This window comes from Astatotilapia calliptera, chromosome 13, assembly GCF_964374335.1.
Source record: "Astatotilapia calliptera chromosome 13, fAstCal68.1, whole genome shotgun sequence".
Taxonomy (NCBI): Eukaryota; Metazoa; Chordata; class Actinopteri; order Cichliformes; family Cichlidae; genus Astatotilapia; species Astatotilapia calliptera.
The window spans coordinates 10659122-10675379 of NC_137434.1; the positions used below are offsets into that span (position 1 = coordinate 10659122).

Below are 16258 nucleotides of genomic sequence, written 5' to 3' on the forward strand. Positions count from 1 at the left end.
AAGAGCCCGGTTATATGGTGGCAATTGGGCATCTCTTTGTTTTGTGGTGTGGTGCAGATGTGGTGGGGCCATTTTTAGCCTCTCTCTTTCTCTCTCTCACTTTCCTTCACTCGCCGCCTTAGCTCTGCTACTTTATGGGTGGTGTAGCACAATGCAGGAAGTGTCTGGGCCACAATACCGCAGGGCTCTAATTGCACGGCAAACTTAATTAAAAGGTTAGTCTTTCGTCTTCTAATCTGGAATAGCTGACCTGGATCAGGCGTTTGCTTATCTAGCAGCCACCTTCCCTCCACCTCCCAACCCCAACCTTCGCCAGCAATGCTCCGCTTGTAACACAGGACGGGCCGTTGGCACTCTGCCCGTCACAGGCTCTCATCTGTGGCACAGCGACACAGGAGGGAGTGGGTCATGGGGGCATAGGGGCGTAAGTGCCTGCTCGTACAGCTGAACAAACAGGTCGAGCAGATATGGAACTTCTGAGAACGGTGCCTTGCTCAACCCCTGCTGCGATGACATTGCTGAGAGGGCATGATCCTCGGCTATAGCATCTGAGGCAGAACGATGACAGAGCAACTTCATGAACACACATTTTGTGACACCTGCTCTTGTCTCATTCCCTCTATAGGTCAAAAGTAAATCCACATGCACGTGTCCATCCCACAGACACCTTCTACAAAACATACATGGAGTACGGTCTTCCAGTTACAGAGATGACACTGGAAGTGCCTTAAAGACATACAAGCTCTGTACTGGCAAAGTCTGGTCCACTTGAAGATCTGCTGGTTTTAACTGTGCACTGATCACAACTTTGCAGAACTGATTTTTTAAGAGATGCACAATTTAAACAAACAAAAAAAATGATATGAGACAATAAATACATTTAAAAAAAAACAGCAAACGTAGAGTATTTGAAAAGACAGAGTTCATTTTAAATCAATCGGATCTTAACAAAGAAATAATAATAATGCAAGTACCACACACAACATCTTTGAAATCAATATAGGAAACAAGGGAAATAAAAGCTGTGAGGTCTCAGTGAGTAAAACTATTGCAGAACTATTGAAACCGTGGCTCGTTTCTAAGGGAGCCACGTGCACTGCCTGGTTTCAACCCCCTCTGTGAATACGTGTTGATGTTAGACACTGGCACAAAGTAGCAAAAGCGGTGTCGACGGGATGGTGTCCCTGAGGTGGTGAAGGAGGGGAGTCAGCATGAGCACGGAAGCTGCAAGGCCATGACTCACTGTGACAGCACCGCTTGGCATGTGAGGACAGCAAGCCAGACAGGCAAGGCTGCTGCCTTTGATCTTTATTTGCTCCACCGTCTGTTTTGCATTTAAGAGCCTTGCTGAGCGCGAGGCACTGGATACACCTTGAATGGCTCAGGATCACGGTCCACTTTTTAAAGACCCAGGATCCTTTTTCAAAGCTAAGGGGATTCAGGACGAAGAGGGATGATGTTTGAAGGCGAAGGTTTGGAGCTGAATGGGGCAGAGGGTCTCCCGGCAACACAGATTAGCTTTGATGAAAAGGGGGGCGCTCTGTAATAACACATGATCGAGCTGACGGACAATGTTGGGAGGGTGGGTGAGGGGAAAGGTAACACGTGTCCATTTGGATGGACTCTCGAGATGAAACCCAGGGTGAGGCAAGTGTGGAATAAAAACAAACACGCACAGCACCTCCCAAAGCAACCTCGCCATCCAACTCCTGCATATTATTCCACTTCACCAACATCTAATGACTGTAACCTGTTCCATGTGATTGGAAAACTGGCTGGGAAGCATTCCACAAGCAGGCACGGTGCACTGACAGGGAGGCATTTCAGCCTTCAAACAACAAATATATATTTATCTTCTTGAGCAGCTCTATTGCACATTCCTCCTAGACACTACAGTGACCACAATCCAGAGCGAGGGCTAGCACTTTGACGAACCCTGCCCCGGAGCCTGATACAAATCACATAAATAGCTTCTCTCTCCAATCAGAGGCTCGAAATGTTTATTTATGAGGGATCAAAACAATACAACTTAAGAAGAAAACACATTTTGAGAAACATTTAAAATGGAAAATTTCAATGCCTTCACCAACACAGATTTCTTTTCTTCTTCTACTTTTTCTTTCCTCCTCCTGCAGATTTTCTGTTCCCATTTCAGTTACTTTCCAGCATGTAATTTATTCTCAGACTATACATTTTTGGGAGTCCACACTTTAGATTATATTTATTCTGTCTGCGAGGGCTTACACAAACTGCTCTCCAAATAGCAGTGAGCGTCTTATTTCGGAAAAAAGGTACGGCTGGGAGAATACGCCTCATGCCATGGAGTTTAAAAGGACTCAAAGACAGACGCGGATACGTAGCAACATACATTTTATTTTACCTTCTGAGCACTTTAGAAAGCGGTGCACGTATGATTTACATAGCTTATACCATTTTATATTAGTTGCATTTTTTCAAGTAAACAATAAACAAGCTATACCGTGGTTTCGCTGGGACTGAAAGTCTGAGCAAAGAAAAAAAGAAAAGAAGCAAAACCAGAGAAACCAAATATCCCAACAAAAGTTTCAATTCAGACAATTATTCTTTTCAAGTACAATTCTCGACAGCACCATTTCATGGGCTTGATGCATACATTAGTTTTTAACTGTACTTTGTTTTAGCAAGAAAATACACGTCTCTGTCACTGGGACTGTACAAATATAAACTGCGATTTCTATATGATGACTAACAGTCCTGTTTGGCGCTTGGGTCAAATGTTGCTGCCTGAGCACTATATATAGATATATATGTATATATAAGCATCACTCTGGAAGTGCATAGCTTCCTGCTTCTTGAGCATTTCTGCACATCAGAGAAAAGAAAGTGGCTTATTGTGGATTTTGCACATGCAGTATCTAAGTATTCACATTTAAAAAACAAAAATAAAGCAAAGTCTATGGCTGAAACGGTTAGAAAGTTCATCAAAGATGCACATGATGCTACATTAAACAATACGCTGGAGGATTAATAAGAGCATGTGTGTACGAGTATGTGTGGAAGTTGTACGTGGAAAACTAAGTAGGCTTTGTGTCACCGTCCAACCCTTGCAGCTTTAATTCTTAATTCCTGATAACCTCGAGTCGCAGGCATTCCACTCGGTGCAATCTGACATCTTTTTAACATTGAAAAGTATTTGAAAAACGCAACAAGGTTTTGCATTTGAAATTCCTAAAAGTTTGAAAATAGTCACATCTGTTCAGTAATATAAAATAATATGAATATCCACCCTGTTTTGCCAAAAAAAAACAAAATTATAGCTTATATACAAAAGGAAAGAAGCCACTTTTAGTTGAAAAACAGTAACGAAGAAAAGAACATAAAACGGCGCATCAAGGCAATGGTGCATCAAGTCTAGTCCAGGTGACACTGGAGAGCTCGGGGATAAATTGGCATAGAGTACATGCTGGAGGCAGACAGTGGCAAAGGGAAGTCCTGTAAGTGCACTAAGTAGAAGCCAACACTCCTCCCTCCTTCCTGGACACCTGTTTAAACAGCGAAACCTTATTACTTCTGGCATCACAAAGGCCATGGGGAGGTGAGGGTGGTGTGTGTGTGTGTGTGTGTGTGTGTGTGTGTGTGTGTGTGTGTGTGTGTGTGTGTGTGTGTGTGTGTGTGTGTGTATTTGAGGGTGGATGGAAGAGTTTATATTGGAGTATTGCTGAAGAAGCCCAGAAGGAAGGAAAACACGCTTCACTCCACTACACCCGTCAGCCGACACACCCCTCCCTCGATGGCCAAAGACTGTCCAGGAACTGTCCCAGGTGGCAATCTGGATATGTGTGTCTGCAGGCAGCAAAAGAAAACATTCACACAATGAGAAAAAGAAAAAGGCAGATCTATATGGAGAAAAAGAAATGCTGATAGGATTTTGATTTCTTAGATTCCTGTACAATCATCAAAGTTCAGTTCAATTGGCACCAAAGAACAACATAAGCTTTTTCAGGGCACTTTACAAACTAAGGTCTTCTAATACCGATTTCAGAGAAAAGCCCAACAATTTCCTCTGAGCCAGTATTTGGTGAGAGTGGCTTAGCACCGAGCTTAACTACTGCATCCCACTCAGTGAACTCCAAATCCAACACCAGCACCCAAACCCATTACGCCTGATGCTGCACAGCTCCCGGAGATTAGCGGCACAACCAAACCACACAACCACAATGAAGTTTTTAACTGCTTGGTGGGTAAACAGAAATGTTGAGAAAGTATCTACGTAAGAAGCTACTTTTGGATCATTCAAGGGGTCCCTACAGCAGATAGCTCTGCGTGTTTGATGTGACCGATCTTTACGCTGGATGCCCTTCCTGACACAATCCCACAAGGAATTCGTGTCTCCTCCTGGGATCAAACCAAGGATCTTTCCCTTTTTAGGCAAATGTGTAAACCGCTACATGAAAGGACACATCTAAGTAGAAGCTAGAAAAAATAAATACAATGCAATCAGAGGGAGCAAAAACACACACTACTACTGTGCCATCATGCATTTTTACCTTTGAAGTCCAAAGGTGCCAAGTCGGTGTTTGCAGAGACACAGAGTAAACGGAGAAAGAGAACAAACTGCTGGTGTTTTCTTTTTTGAGTTTCTTTTCTTTCGTTTGAGCAAACACTGAAAAGGAGTAAGAAGAGGAGGGAAGGGGCAAACACAGCTGTGAAGACGGGAGTGATACTTCCACTGGGGGATCAAAGGTGACCGACACTCCCTGCGCCAATAATGGCTGTCATGCTCCTTCCTCTCTTCCCACAGAGGGTAACGCTGGCTCTAGCCTTAGGGGAATAATACAGCCACTTATTTACCGGGGCACTGAACTGGCCTGACATCTCTCTTTCAGTTCCAGGACTCTACTGGTCTTTTTCTGTGTAGCCAGCGACTATGGCCCAGAGCACCCTGAGGGCAACTGTCACTTCAATGGGACAACAGCCAGACAAGGCCACGCACACATGGTAACACTCTGAGGGGCCCATTCTGCCTCCAGTACACGTTTCTGGACTCATCTTCTTCCCTTCATTTTCTGAGGACAAGGTTAAGGAAAGCCCTAATTTAAATGGTTTTGAGTGAAGGTCTGTAGTGAGTTATAATAAACTAATGTTGACAAGCTAAATGTTTTCCTTCAGATGTTTGCATGCCAAGGAGAAAAAAACACGTCTTTACCTCACTGACTATACAGCTCAAACTGTGTGCAGTTACCTGCTAGCTTTCTCAATGCATATATCCGTGCTTGTGTCTGACAATGATCTTGTGCCCTGCTCCCACTCCGATTCAAATTCGTGCCACATGTTAAGATCTTAATTTTGCTTTTAGCTGACAGAAAGGACAGCGCGACTTAGTCAGCAGGAAGAGTCAAAGGCTCAGTAAACCAAACAAGTGAGTAATGACAGCACTGCAGGGCCAAGAGCACTGCATGTGTTTTACATGAACTGGGACAAAGTAGCGAGGATGCTTCAGGCTCAGAAATCACACAACAGATGTCCCGACACTTTGGTGGCACAAGTCAGACAAATAACGCTGCAGCCTTATGTGCAAACAATAAAAAGCTCACTCATATTTAAAAGGTCTCTCTCTATCTGGAGGAATAATCAAAAACTAAAAAGGTATAAATATTCGTTTTTAAAAAGGGAGGTATGAATGAAAAAAATACACTACAACCTGTGAAGTGTGGAGAAACAACTGCAAACAGAAATACTGTAAATAAACAACCGTTCCACCTCGATGTTTGGTTAAATGCTTAACGGTTTATGGGCTGGTACTTCAATTGCTCATTAATGCAAATACCTAATCAGCCAATCACATGGCATGCAGACATGGTCAAGGCGACCTGCTGAAATTCAAATTGAGCAGCAGAATGTTGACGAATGCAGAATGCAACGTGGTTTAAGTGACTTTGAATGTGCCATGTTTGCTGGTGCCAGACAGCCTGGCCTGCATTTCAGAAACTGCTGATGTGCTTGGATTTTCCCACATAGTTATCTCTAGGGTTGTCAGAGAATGGTCTGAAAAAGAGAAAACATCGTGTGAGCAGCAGTTCTTTGGGTAAAAAGGTCTCGTCGATGTCAGAAGCGAATAGTCAAACTGCTTCAAGCTGACCTAAGGCAACTGTAACTCAAATAACCACAACCAATGTATGCAGAAGAGCATCTTTGACTGCTGAACCTTGAAGCAGATGGGCTATAACAGCACAAGACCACACTCGATGTCAATGCAATTAGCTAGGAACAGGAAACCAGGGCTAGAGATCACATGGGCTCACAAAAATGGAACAATAGAAGACTGAAAAAATGCTCTCTGATGAAAAATGTCCGGCATCTCGTTGAATCTACGCCACGAGGCCCTTTTGCCTTCAGACTTTTCATTGGCAAAAGTAGCCAATGAAGTGGACGGTGAGTGTATACAGGCCTTTTCCAAACTTAGTGACTACCATCAGTTGAAAAAATACTCCTTATCACCTTGATAATAACTTATTTTAGTCTGCAGCAGTAATTTGACTCACAAGAACAAAAACAATACATTCTTTTAGCTATTATGCTCATTAATACAAATGCTAAGACTCAAACCTTGTCGCTGTGCTAGTCAATATCAGTGACCAATTCACTTCACAGCAACCGGTGATAACCAGTTTAATTAAAAACAGGAGCTTGTAACCGTGATTGTAACACCATCTGTTGGCGATCCCCAACATAACTTGTCTTCCAGTTTAGTTTGCAATGATTCCTTGATGCAAAACCCAGGCTTGCAAAAAGCAGCACAAGCTAAATATAAAAGCCAGACAGGTTAAAAGTAAAGCAATGAGATGTAGAATTATGTGACAGCGGGGCAGGACAGACAGAAAGAAAATGACAGCATGCAAACCTACAGTGAGCCTCTTGTCAGTTCGTTACCCTGTGACTAAAGTGACCACATGACAGGACTACGACTGAGTTAAAATATCACATGAAAAACACATTTCCATTGTATCTGTCAGAGAAAAACAACATTCTTTGGAGATATGAATGTGTTTAGGAGTGAGGAGAAGCCACTCATTAACACCACAGCATAGACCAAAGGGTAAATTTAGCTCTATGACTACGCTGTTGTTTTTCTCTTGTGGTTTCCACATTCTTTGAAAATATAAAAATAAATAACAAAAACAATCATATGCTATTTATTCTCCCTGCAAAATGGATAATAAAAACAGCATGTAACATAAGAAAAGACGTCTGTCGTGTAATACACAAAGCAGACAATAACCATAAGGCCTGAGTTGCACGCCATTTGATTGTGTCTGGCCTTAAAAATCTTTATAGTGGTAATGATGTCCACAAGGAGGAAACAGAGCCATATTCGCTGTGTTGTGGATCCTTTACTTCTCTTTCATCTGTCCAATCATGACAATCATCATATAACAATGGTCCGTTTCAGAAGTACCGCCACTGGCTTGTCCGTGCAGTTTTGTGTGTTTCTGTAAAACACAGCTTGATGTTCTGATGTCTATCCAATGCAAACAAAGGTGAGTGTTTGAATAAAACCAGATGCTCTCACTCTTCTGCACCGCTGCCATTTCACAGTCTAACGTCTAAAAGATTAGGACGCAGACTCGACTTTCCTTAGAAACAACATCTGACTGAGAAGAAAGAAAAACCGGAGCAGAGTTTCCAGCAGTGTCAAACAATCTGGCCTGAGATTTTTTTTGACTGGCCTGCAGCAATTCAATCTAGATATTGATCGGTCATAAAAAATACATGCATGTAAATCTCACTAAAACACTGTAAAAGAATAGAAATCCAACCTGACCTCTGGCCTAAATACTCCTGCTCAGCTCTTTCATGTTCTTATCATGGAAAAGCAGCGGTAGATGGACTCTGGGTGGTTTGAAATGCCCAGCGAATAGGAATGGGAGGAATGTCTGCTGAACAGCAGCTGAGCCAGTGTATGGCTGTGACTCTTTATGCTTAGAAAACAGGCAACCAAATGCACAGAAAATTGGCTTAAACTCAGAAATGTTAGGCCAGCCGACTAAAATCAAATCAAAATATGACTCCATACAACTGATTTTCTTTATAACAGATTTACAGCAACACAGTCAGCCAAATCTTCACTAGAGGCACTCATTCCCTGTTACTTGCTCTGCTCCTGGTGCTAAAGAGCAAGATTTAGACTCTAAGACTAAGGCTTTGCATTATACTTGCTTCCCCTAGCCAATTTTATTTGAAAATGCCATTACTATGCAGATAACACCCTACTGTATTTATCTATGAAGTCAAATGCTACAAATACATTAGTTAAAGTACGGGCAACTCTTAAAGGCATAAAGACCTGAATGATGTTTAATTTTCTGCTTTCAAATTCAGACAAAAGTTATCAGACTTGGCCTTCTAACCTGGTTCTTAATTCTTGATAGCTTGACCTTAGCCTTCCATATTAGTGTGAGGCGCTTTGGAGCATTTCTGATGAGGATATATCCTATAACAGTCCCATTAAACAAATACACTGGACTGCCTTCCTCCATCTGCTCTCTACTGCTAAAATTAGAAACATCCTGTTCGGTCCGAAGGTTTAAAATTCTAAACTAGACTACTGTAATGCATTATTAAGCAAAAGTACTCAGCAGGACGTGAAAAGGAAATCATATTTCTCCCATATTAGCTTCTCTCAATTGGCTCCTTGATAAATCCAAAATACTATTAAAATTAAAAATTTTCTTCTTACAAAGTAAGACCTAAACTGAACTGAATACTCCCTCTCAAGATGACTTATGTCCCCCAAACTCATAGCCTATTCTCTTCTGCTTCCTGCCTGTTAGCCAGAATCATCACAGGTCTGCCGTAAAGACACGCAGGTGGCACTTCCTGTGCCTCCATACTCTAGAGACCACAGGAGACACGACTGGAGCCCGGCAGCATTAAAGTGCTCCTCTTTGGCTCTGTTCTCAGTAGGCATAAAGGACAGGATTGCCACATTGCTCTGGTATGCAGATGGTCAGGCACAGAGACACATCATAACTTCAGTTTCACAACAACAAGCTACTCAGTCTCTGTTAGAGCCGTGTGAGATTTGGTGGAGCAGCTGTCTTCTTGGCTGCACTCTCCAATATCACTGTATCACCAATCGCCCCACAAGAGGAAGTGGATACCCTCCCCCAAGAGACCCAGAAACCACTACTGACAGATGATATTTCTGGATCTCCACCCACTGAGCACAAGCACTTTACAAAGAACATTTTTGCATGCATATCTCAATGGAGTGATGCTTGGTGACTTCACCACAGTAGATTTTAAAGCTACTTGAGTGCTTCTTTGGGACCCAGACCCTAGACGTTTCTGCTGTTTAGATTAAAGGGTAGCCTACAAATGCTCTTCCCGAGCACACTGCACTACTTCGAACTCTGTCAACACAGCAGCTTGAGCCAAAGGGGCAAAAAGAAAATGTGTGGAACAGTAAAAGACCACCACATTTGAATCCTGCTTTCATGACGCTAGCTGTCTTGGGAATCAAATTCTTCTCTATTATCTGGTTAATATCAAAACATATTGTGCTTCAGTAGTCACGTGATGATTTAATGCCTCCTACCTGTCACTGACATTAAAAAAATAGCAGCAGATGGATTTTGATGTTGTACTTTATTTATGGCTGAATCATTCACAAATGATTATGGAACTGACATTTTGCTGTAGCAGCAGTAAACCCACCCCACATGTTAACTTTATGTGAGTGTGTGGGGCGGAGGGAGAGCGGGTGGAGGACTGCAAATTGAACATAACAAAGCAAACAAAACAGAGTTACAAACAGGGACTTTATGTTCACTGTCCTCTGCTTACCTCTCTCTATTGGCACTGCCATGACAGGACAGCGTGCAAGCTCACATTCCATCCCAGAGCCCCATGCACAGAGCAAATCTGACAAATATGCAGATTGATACTGATATCCCCAGTGGCGCATGACTTTCTGTAAACTTTATGGTACTTTAAGACCAGGTAGTGGCCACAGAGAGAGGGTGATGAGAGAGGCAGACCACGAGAGAGAGAAATAAAGGGAAAGAAAGAGAGAGAGAGAGGGTGGAAAAGACGGGTGAGTGAGGTGGAGCCAGGGGACACAGGACAAACACTTTGAAATCTGAACCAGACTTCAACAACAGTGCCCTCTCTTCATACAGAGTGACAAAGATACATTAGCCAAACAAATCAGTGCGAGCTGAGACTCCACTTAGAGCCAGGAGACCAGGCCACTGGCCCCTACTGCTTAAGAAACCACAGCAACAATATCTTAAAAAGGCTCAGAGATGCCTTTTTTAAATATCATTCTATGACAGCAGACATAAAAGTGACATTTATTACCCAGTATACCATACCAATACACAATGCACCCCACCGCAAAAAAAAGAAAAGAAAAAGTTTTTTGTTTTTCATAAGAAATTAAATAAAAAGTGCTCGGCTAAAATACAAAAATATGCTTCATTTCATTCACTCAACTCATAAAGCACTGGACCCTCTTGAGGGAGGAGGGTGGACCCATGTGGCTCCTGTTTGGTGAACGTGGGCAAAAGTTCCCGTCACAATGCACAGGACCGAAGCATATACCACAAACTACCAAAAAATCTTTGAACTGAAAGCTAAAAAAGGAGACAAGCTATTTAAAGCCAGCCTTTGGCATTGGTCAAAGATGCAACCATTGTAAGCTCACTTTAAGACTGTATTTAATTATAATATGTTTCAGTTTAGTTGGTTGGCTAATTCAAATCTCACCTTTGCTTTGCTATCTTGAGCAGACATGTAGCCAACACACATGCTTTCTGTGGTGTGACTCCACAGGAACTCCACTGTAAATAAAGACAGATACAGGTTACAAACACCAAGTCTTCATACACAAATATCCATACACAGATTTAGCAGCCGGAGCAAAGGTTTGATAGAAACAGGAAACCATACAGAACGAAAGGTTCGATTTCCTAAAGCGAACAGAAATGAGTAATCCTGCCGAAGAAGAACATCAGGCGGGTGAGCCGGTGGACTTAGCACCGAACATGCCCATTACAATGAAAATATATGACTGGCAGTTGTGACATAATTGCATAGAATAGCAGAACTTGAGAGGTGAAATGTAAACTCAATTACTGCACCAAAAGGATGTGGTCGACATGATGTTTATTCATGTAAATCAACAGCAATCTGTGGTAGGTGACACAGCACAAAAGCTGCGCTACGTACACAACATCAAAACGGGGTCTGCACATCATTCAGTGTCAACTGAAAATATTTTATTATCCATGCAGACTTAATGTTTTATGTTGCACTCCATGATTTGGAGTTAAAACAAAAGATTTATGAAAACATAAAGAGCCCAAACTTTGAACTGGACACAATGAGCACTGAGGTCAACTCCATAATAGTAGAAATCCAGAAAGTAGGATCATTCTCCTAAGCTCTGGGCAGAGAAACCAAATCTATCAATACAATCAGTTGGCAGTATTCAGAAGGCCTCCACTTCTCTGAAGATTAGTGGTTGATTCCATAGTGGGAGGTCTCTGCTTAAATCTGAGATGAAGGGTGTGAAACCAAAGCCTGATTGTGCAAGTTAAAACACAGACCACCTGCCAGGAAAGCCACAGTGCCTTCTCTTCTGTCTTAACATCTCACTAATAAATCAAGGAGTCACCCTATGTCTGTGCTTTCTTCACATTTCTCAACAACACTTCATCCTAACCACTTCACTCTTGGTGGGTGCACTACAAGGAACCCAAAGAATTGCAGTGTCGAGTTTGAAGTCTGGATCAAAGTTGTCTTTTTCTTGTTTTTGTACTTTCATAACTACTGCAGTCATGTGCGGCATTTAGGGAACAGCTGTAAATTAAATTCCAGCTGCCAATCAAAAAAATGTAACGTAAATTTCTGTAATGATGCCGTCGCAGGCACGGAGGAGATGGACTGGACACCAGTGTTACTACCGTCTGCTTGGATTTAAAGTTTTTATATATGGCTCACGAACCATCTGATGCTGGCAGCTGCCACGAAAAGAGACGACTTTTGTCTGTTTATCCATTTTATTACCAACCTGTCAATTTAACCAGCCAAGTCTTGAAATTATTAACATCTTACCCAGTATACCCTGAAAATTTTGAGACGGCTGAGCCTCCACACATCTGCAACATCGCAAGACAATTACTCCCCCCAAAACACGATCTTCACTGGCCAGAATGGGTGAACCTGGACACAGAGGAAAAACAATACATTTAAGATGATTGAAAATGGCATATGTGTTTAAAAAAAGGAAAAGAAAGGTTCTCGTTAATCAATAATGTCTCATACTTTTTTCGTTTTCCAACCCTAAAACATAAAACCAAGCATAGCATGACATAATTAGGCAATACACAACCTTTGATGTACGAGCAACAAAACTTTCCAATCCAATTCTCTCCCTTTATATCCAAATTATACAAATTGAAATAATTACATCAGTTTTATCAGGATTTAACCCAGAAATAGTGAATAACAGGTAGTGTCATTTTAACTCTACATACTGTATGTACTGTTATAACACAAGGCTTCATTTTAAGATCTAAATAATGCTCAAATATGTTTCAGCTGACTTTAATAACACATAAAGAAAGGGCCGTTCTTGCTCCCTGACTAAATTCCAGGAGAGACAAACTTCAATGAGGTGTTGTATATACAGAAAAACTTGGACGCGGCCATTAGCCTAGCGCAATAAAAGAAGAAAGGGCTCGGTTTGGAAAAAAACAATCTATAAACAGCTATAGCATGACTTGAAATGTCTCAACACAGCAATGAGCAAAGGAAAACAGGACTATTTGGTGCAACTGATATAAATATTGTTGTGTCTGCATACCATTGTTCTTTTGTTGCATTTCACTCAGATTTTGGTTCCATGTCGTAATGTTCCCTTCACTCTATAAAACACTGTGTGTGTGTGTGTGTGTGTCTGTGTTTGTGTAGCTTGGACAGCGTTCACACACAAGAACAGATATTTGTTCTACATTTTCAAAAAGGCAAAATATTCCATCAAAAACTCCATTATTTAGCCTGCAGCAAGAATTTAACAATAAATAAACAGAAATGAACATTTTTGAAATATCACCCCATTCGATATGTACTTGGCAGGTGTGTCTATGGCACTACAATCTTTTATTAGCATTAAACAAAAATATTTTTTTGAAGTGTTTAAAAGTGTTTTATTCTGTAGACCAGCGGACCGGTACCGGTCCAGGGCCTGGGGGTTGGGGACCGCTGCTATAGACTGAATCACCTGACATTGCCGTGTTCTATCTACGGTTTTGTGTAAAGGTTTTGAGCCACCATCATGTTTTAAATATGGCTGTAAAACACAAAACTCACTCTCCCTTTTCTGACACTTCATACACTGAACCAGAAATGTAACATTTCATAAGACCTGTTATCACTGATTTTCAGTCCACTTCTTGCAGATTTTCAGTTTTTCTCCCCGTTTCCCTTCATTAAGAATGGCTTCTTGACAACCACCCTTCCACTGAGACGATTTCTGATGAGGCTTTGGTGAACAGTAGATGGATCAGCTGTTAGTCAGATGTATCCCTCAGGTCCTGTGTCAGGTCTGTGTTGGATTTTTTCCTGTTTCTTACTTTCAGATGCTGTTCATTTGCTATAGATACTGTTTTTTTAGACCTGCCACTTCTTTTGTCTTTCTTTTCACTTTTCTTTTGTAACCCACTTGACGAGTTTCATCAAAATTTTTAACAACACACTGCACACCACGCTGAGATATGCCAAGGTTTGGGTATATAACTCTTTGGAAATTACCTTTTTGGTACAAAAAAAAAAACTTTTTTATGCCTGTTAAACTATGTTAGATTTGGGATTTTGCATCTATTCAACTAAAGAAATGGGAACAAATGATGTGTTTTTGCCCAAAAATACTATTTAAAATTGCTCATCCCTTAATAACTTCCATGGCTTAACAAACAAACAAAACATTCCTCTGAAAATGGTCACATACAAGAACGAAGAGAGTGAAAAATCAGGATCTTAACCTTAACCAGGCAACATTTAAAAACTGCAAAAAAATGCAAATCAAAATCAAACCGCAGTGTCCAGGGCGAAAGTCCTGTTTGATCCATTTATCCAACAGGAACATGCTGAGTTTGTCATTGTCCCACTGCTGCATAAATCACATTTTTGTATTTGACACAAACCTATGACATCTTAACAATGCAACGGGTAAATTGCCATGACTGTACAGAAGCAACATTAATATGATGTTGTGGCAATATTAATAACATAACAACATTCCTGTCTCATTCCTACTGTTAACATGCGTTCTGCAAAGACAGGATTTGCGCAGCTTTGTTTGAATAAATTGAGACGGACGAAGCCAAATTGAGACGGACTTCTAAAGAAGGCCGGAACAAGGCAGAAACCACCACATGTTTCCATATGTCCTTTTTCCCTCTGCTCTGAACTATCCCAGTGGTCATTCACAGGCACAGCAAACACGGTTAACAAGGCTTTCAAAAACTGACCACTTCTGAGAATAAGTCAAAAAACTAAAAAAAAGCTCTTCATATAAACCTATAAACTTTCAACAAAACAAGCATGTCTTCCAAAATTATCTGTGGCTGTCAGCTATGATGTGTGCACCATTTGAAGGCCCTTTTTAAACAGTGAAAAGGAACCATAAATCAAAAGCTGTCTCTGATTCTATAATTTCCAACGTTTCCAGTTGTTCTCTCATTTCTTATGTTATGCAACATCTGTTTGTATAATTCTCTCCACGTGTTTCTCACAAACACGTTCTTGGCTGACAAATCTGTGTGTATGGAAAAGAGCGGTAATCAGGCTACATGTGTGTGACTCACTGATGAACTTGTTTTGCATAGCCTCCAGCAGGGCTTGGTGGGCATCTTCAGACTGCATGGCAGCAGAGCATTCCCGTGCCAGCATGGTGCGAATCAGATGCTCCCCGCAGCCTGGCAAAAGACACAAAATGACACACATAATAAACAGAGTTAACTTTTAGAGACTTTTGGCACATCTAGACTAAACAACTTCCTTTCAAATCCAAAGCACGTGAAAGTCTTAAAAAAGTCTTTTAAAACTTGTAAAAAAAAAAAATCTTTATTTATTATTAGATTATATTATTTATCTGGTTATTAGGTATATAATGGAAGCTATTCTAAATATCAAAGGGTTAAGTTTTGTTTATTGAGTTCAAATAAAAATAAAAATGATAATGCAATCCTTTGGCATATTCTCACAAGTGTAATTAGGCAGTTTTTATTTCAGGTAATACTGAAATCACTTCTAAAGTACAGCTGCCTTGCTCATGGGTACACTGACAGTGATTACAAAGAGAGGGTTTTTGTTTCAGTTTTCCCTGCCTTGATCCCAGCTAGTTTTGGAGCTTTAAAACTGCCAAACACCCAGTATTAATTCCCCCTCTGTAAATCCTGTGCTGTAGCTGGCTCCCGGCACAACTGCAGGGTGTGCAGAGAGCCATACTTACTTCTATCGTCATGACACATTCACGCATCATTTTTATTTAAACAGGTTTAGAATTTCTATGTTACTGTAATATGCATTTTTAGAAACAAGATTTTACAAGTTTGTCTAAGGAAAAGAAACTATTTTTGATCAGATCACTGTTTAATATTTATAAAAGCAGTGTAGTGACTGCATGTACAACTAAATAGAAATAATAATAATAATAATTTTAGAGTACACAGAAATAAAACTGCAGTATAGAGGTTGTTTGCTATAAGAAAAACCTAACCCCGCTAACCCTGCTAGCTCCAATTGATTGTGGTAGCCACCTGAATCTGTCTGATGTGCTTCCTTCATGGTGCATGCGGTAAATACTCCAAGGAGAGAAACAAAGCATTTTGTTAAGAATTCAGGGAAACCAGGAACCATAAAAGCATGGGCAGCCTGCTCAGTCTCTCACATTACCTTCAACCACTTCCAAGTCAAAACATAGCAGGTGTGCCTTTTTATATCAGAGATAATATGCTACTTATTCCTTAAAGAGCAAACATTAAATCCAACATATTGCTGTTTTTAAGGAAAAGACAGTTGCTGAATGCAAACTGCATGCTTACAATAAAGCCTTTCTCACATGTAAAGTTTGCACGTACCGGAGAACAAGACAAAAAAATCTTAAATTGTAAACAAAACACATCTGGCAAAGGCTCCTGTGAAAACCCATAAAGACTGAAGAATATGGCCTCATTGTTTCTGTAAACACAAATGAAGGCCCCATAAAAAA

The 16258-nt window shown here is 40.9% G+C and overlaps 1 protein-coding gene across 5 annotated transcripts in view; it reads right to left on the bottom strand.

The window, feature by feature from the left end:
• Window positions 1-2353: 2353 nt before the first annotated feature.
• The window catches only part of tasp1 (taspase, threonine aspartase, 1), a 29993-nt gene continuing 16088 nt past the window's right edge, over window positions 2354-16258 (bottom strand). For 3 of the 5 annotated variants that reach the window (XM_080288300.1, XM_080288299.1, XM_080288301.1), the window contains exons 11-15: window positions 14853-14963; window positions 12100-12207; window positions 10750-10823; window positions 9826-9969; window positions 3696-3822 (exon numbers count right to left, since the gene is read on the bottom strand). In XM_080288300.1, the coding sequence (XP_080144426.1) occupies window positions 9832-9969; window positions 10750-10823; window positions 12100-12207; window positions 14853-14963 (431 nt within the window). In that variant the 3' untranslated portion in view covers window positions 3696-3822; window positions 9826-9831. Of the gene's footprint in view, window positions 3823-9825; window positions 9970-10749; window positions 10824-12099; window positions 12208-14852; window positions 14964-16258 lie in introns of all 5 variants that reach the window. The other 2 variants (XM_080288298.1, XM_026190218.2) reach the window with 2 other exon arrangements.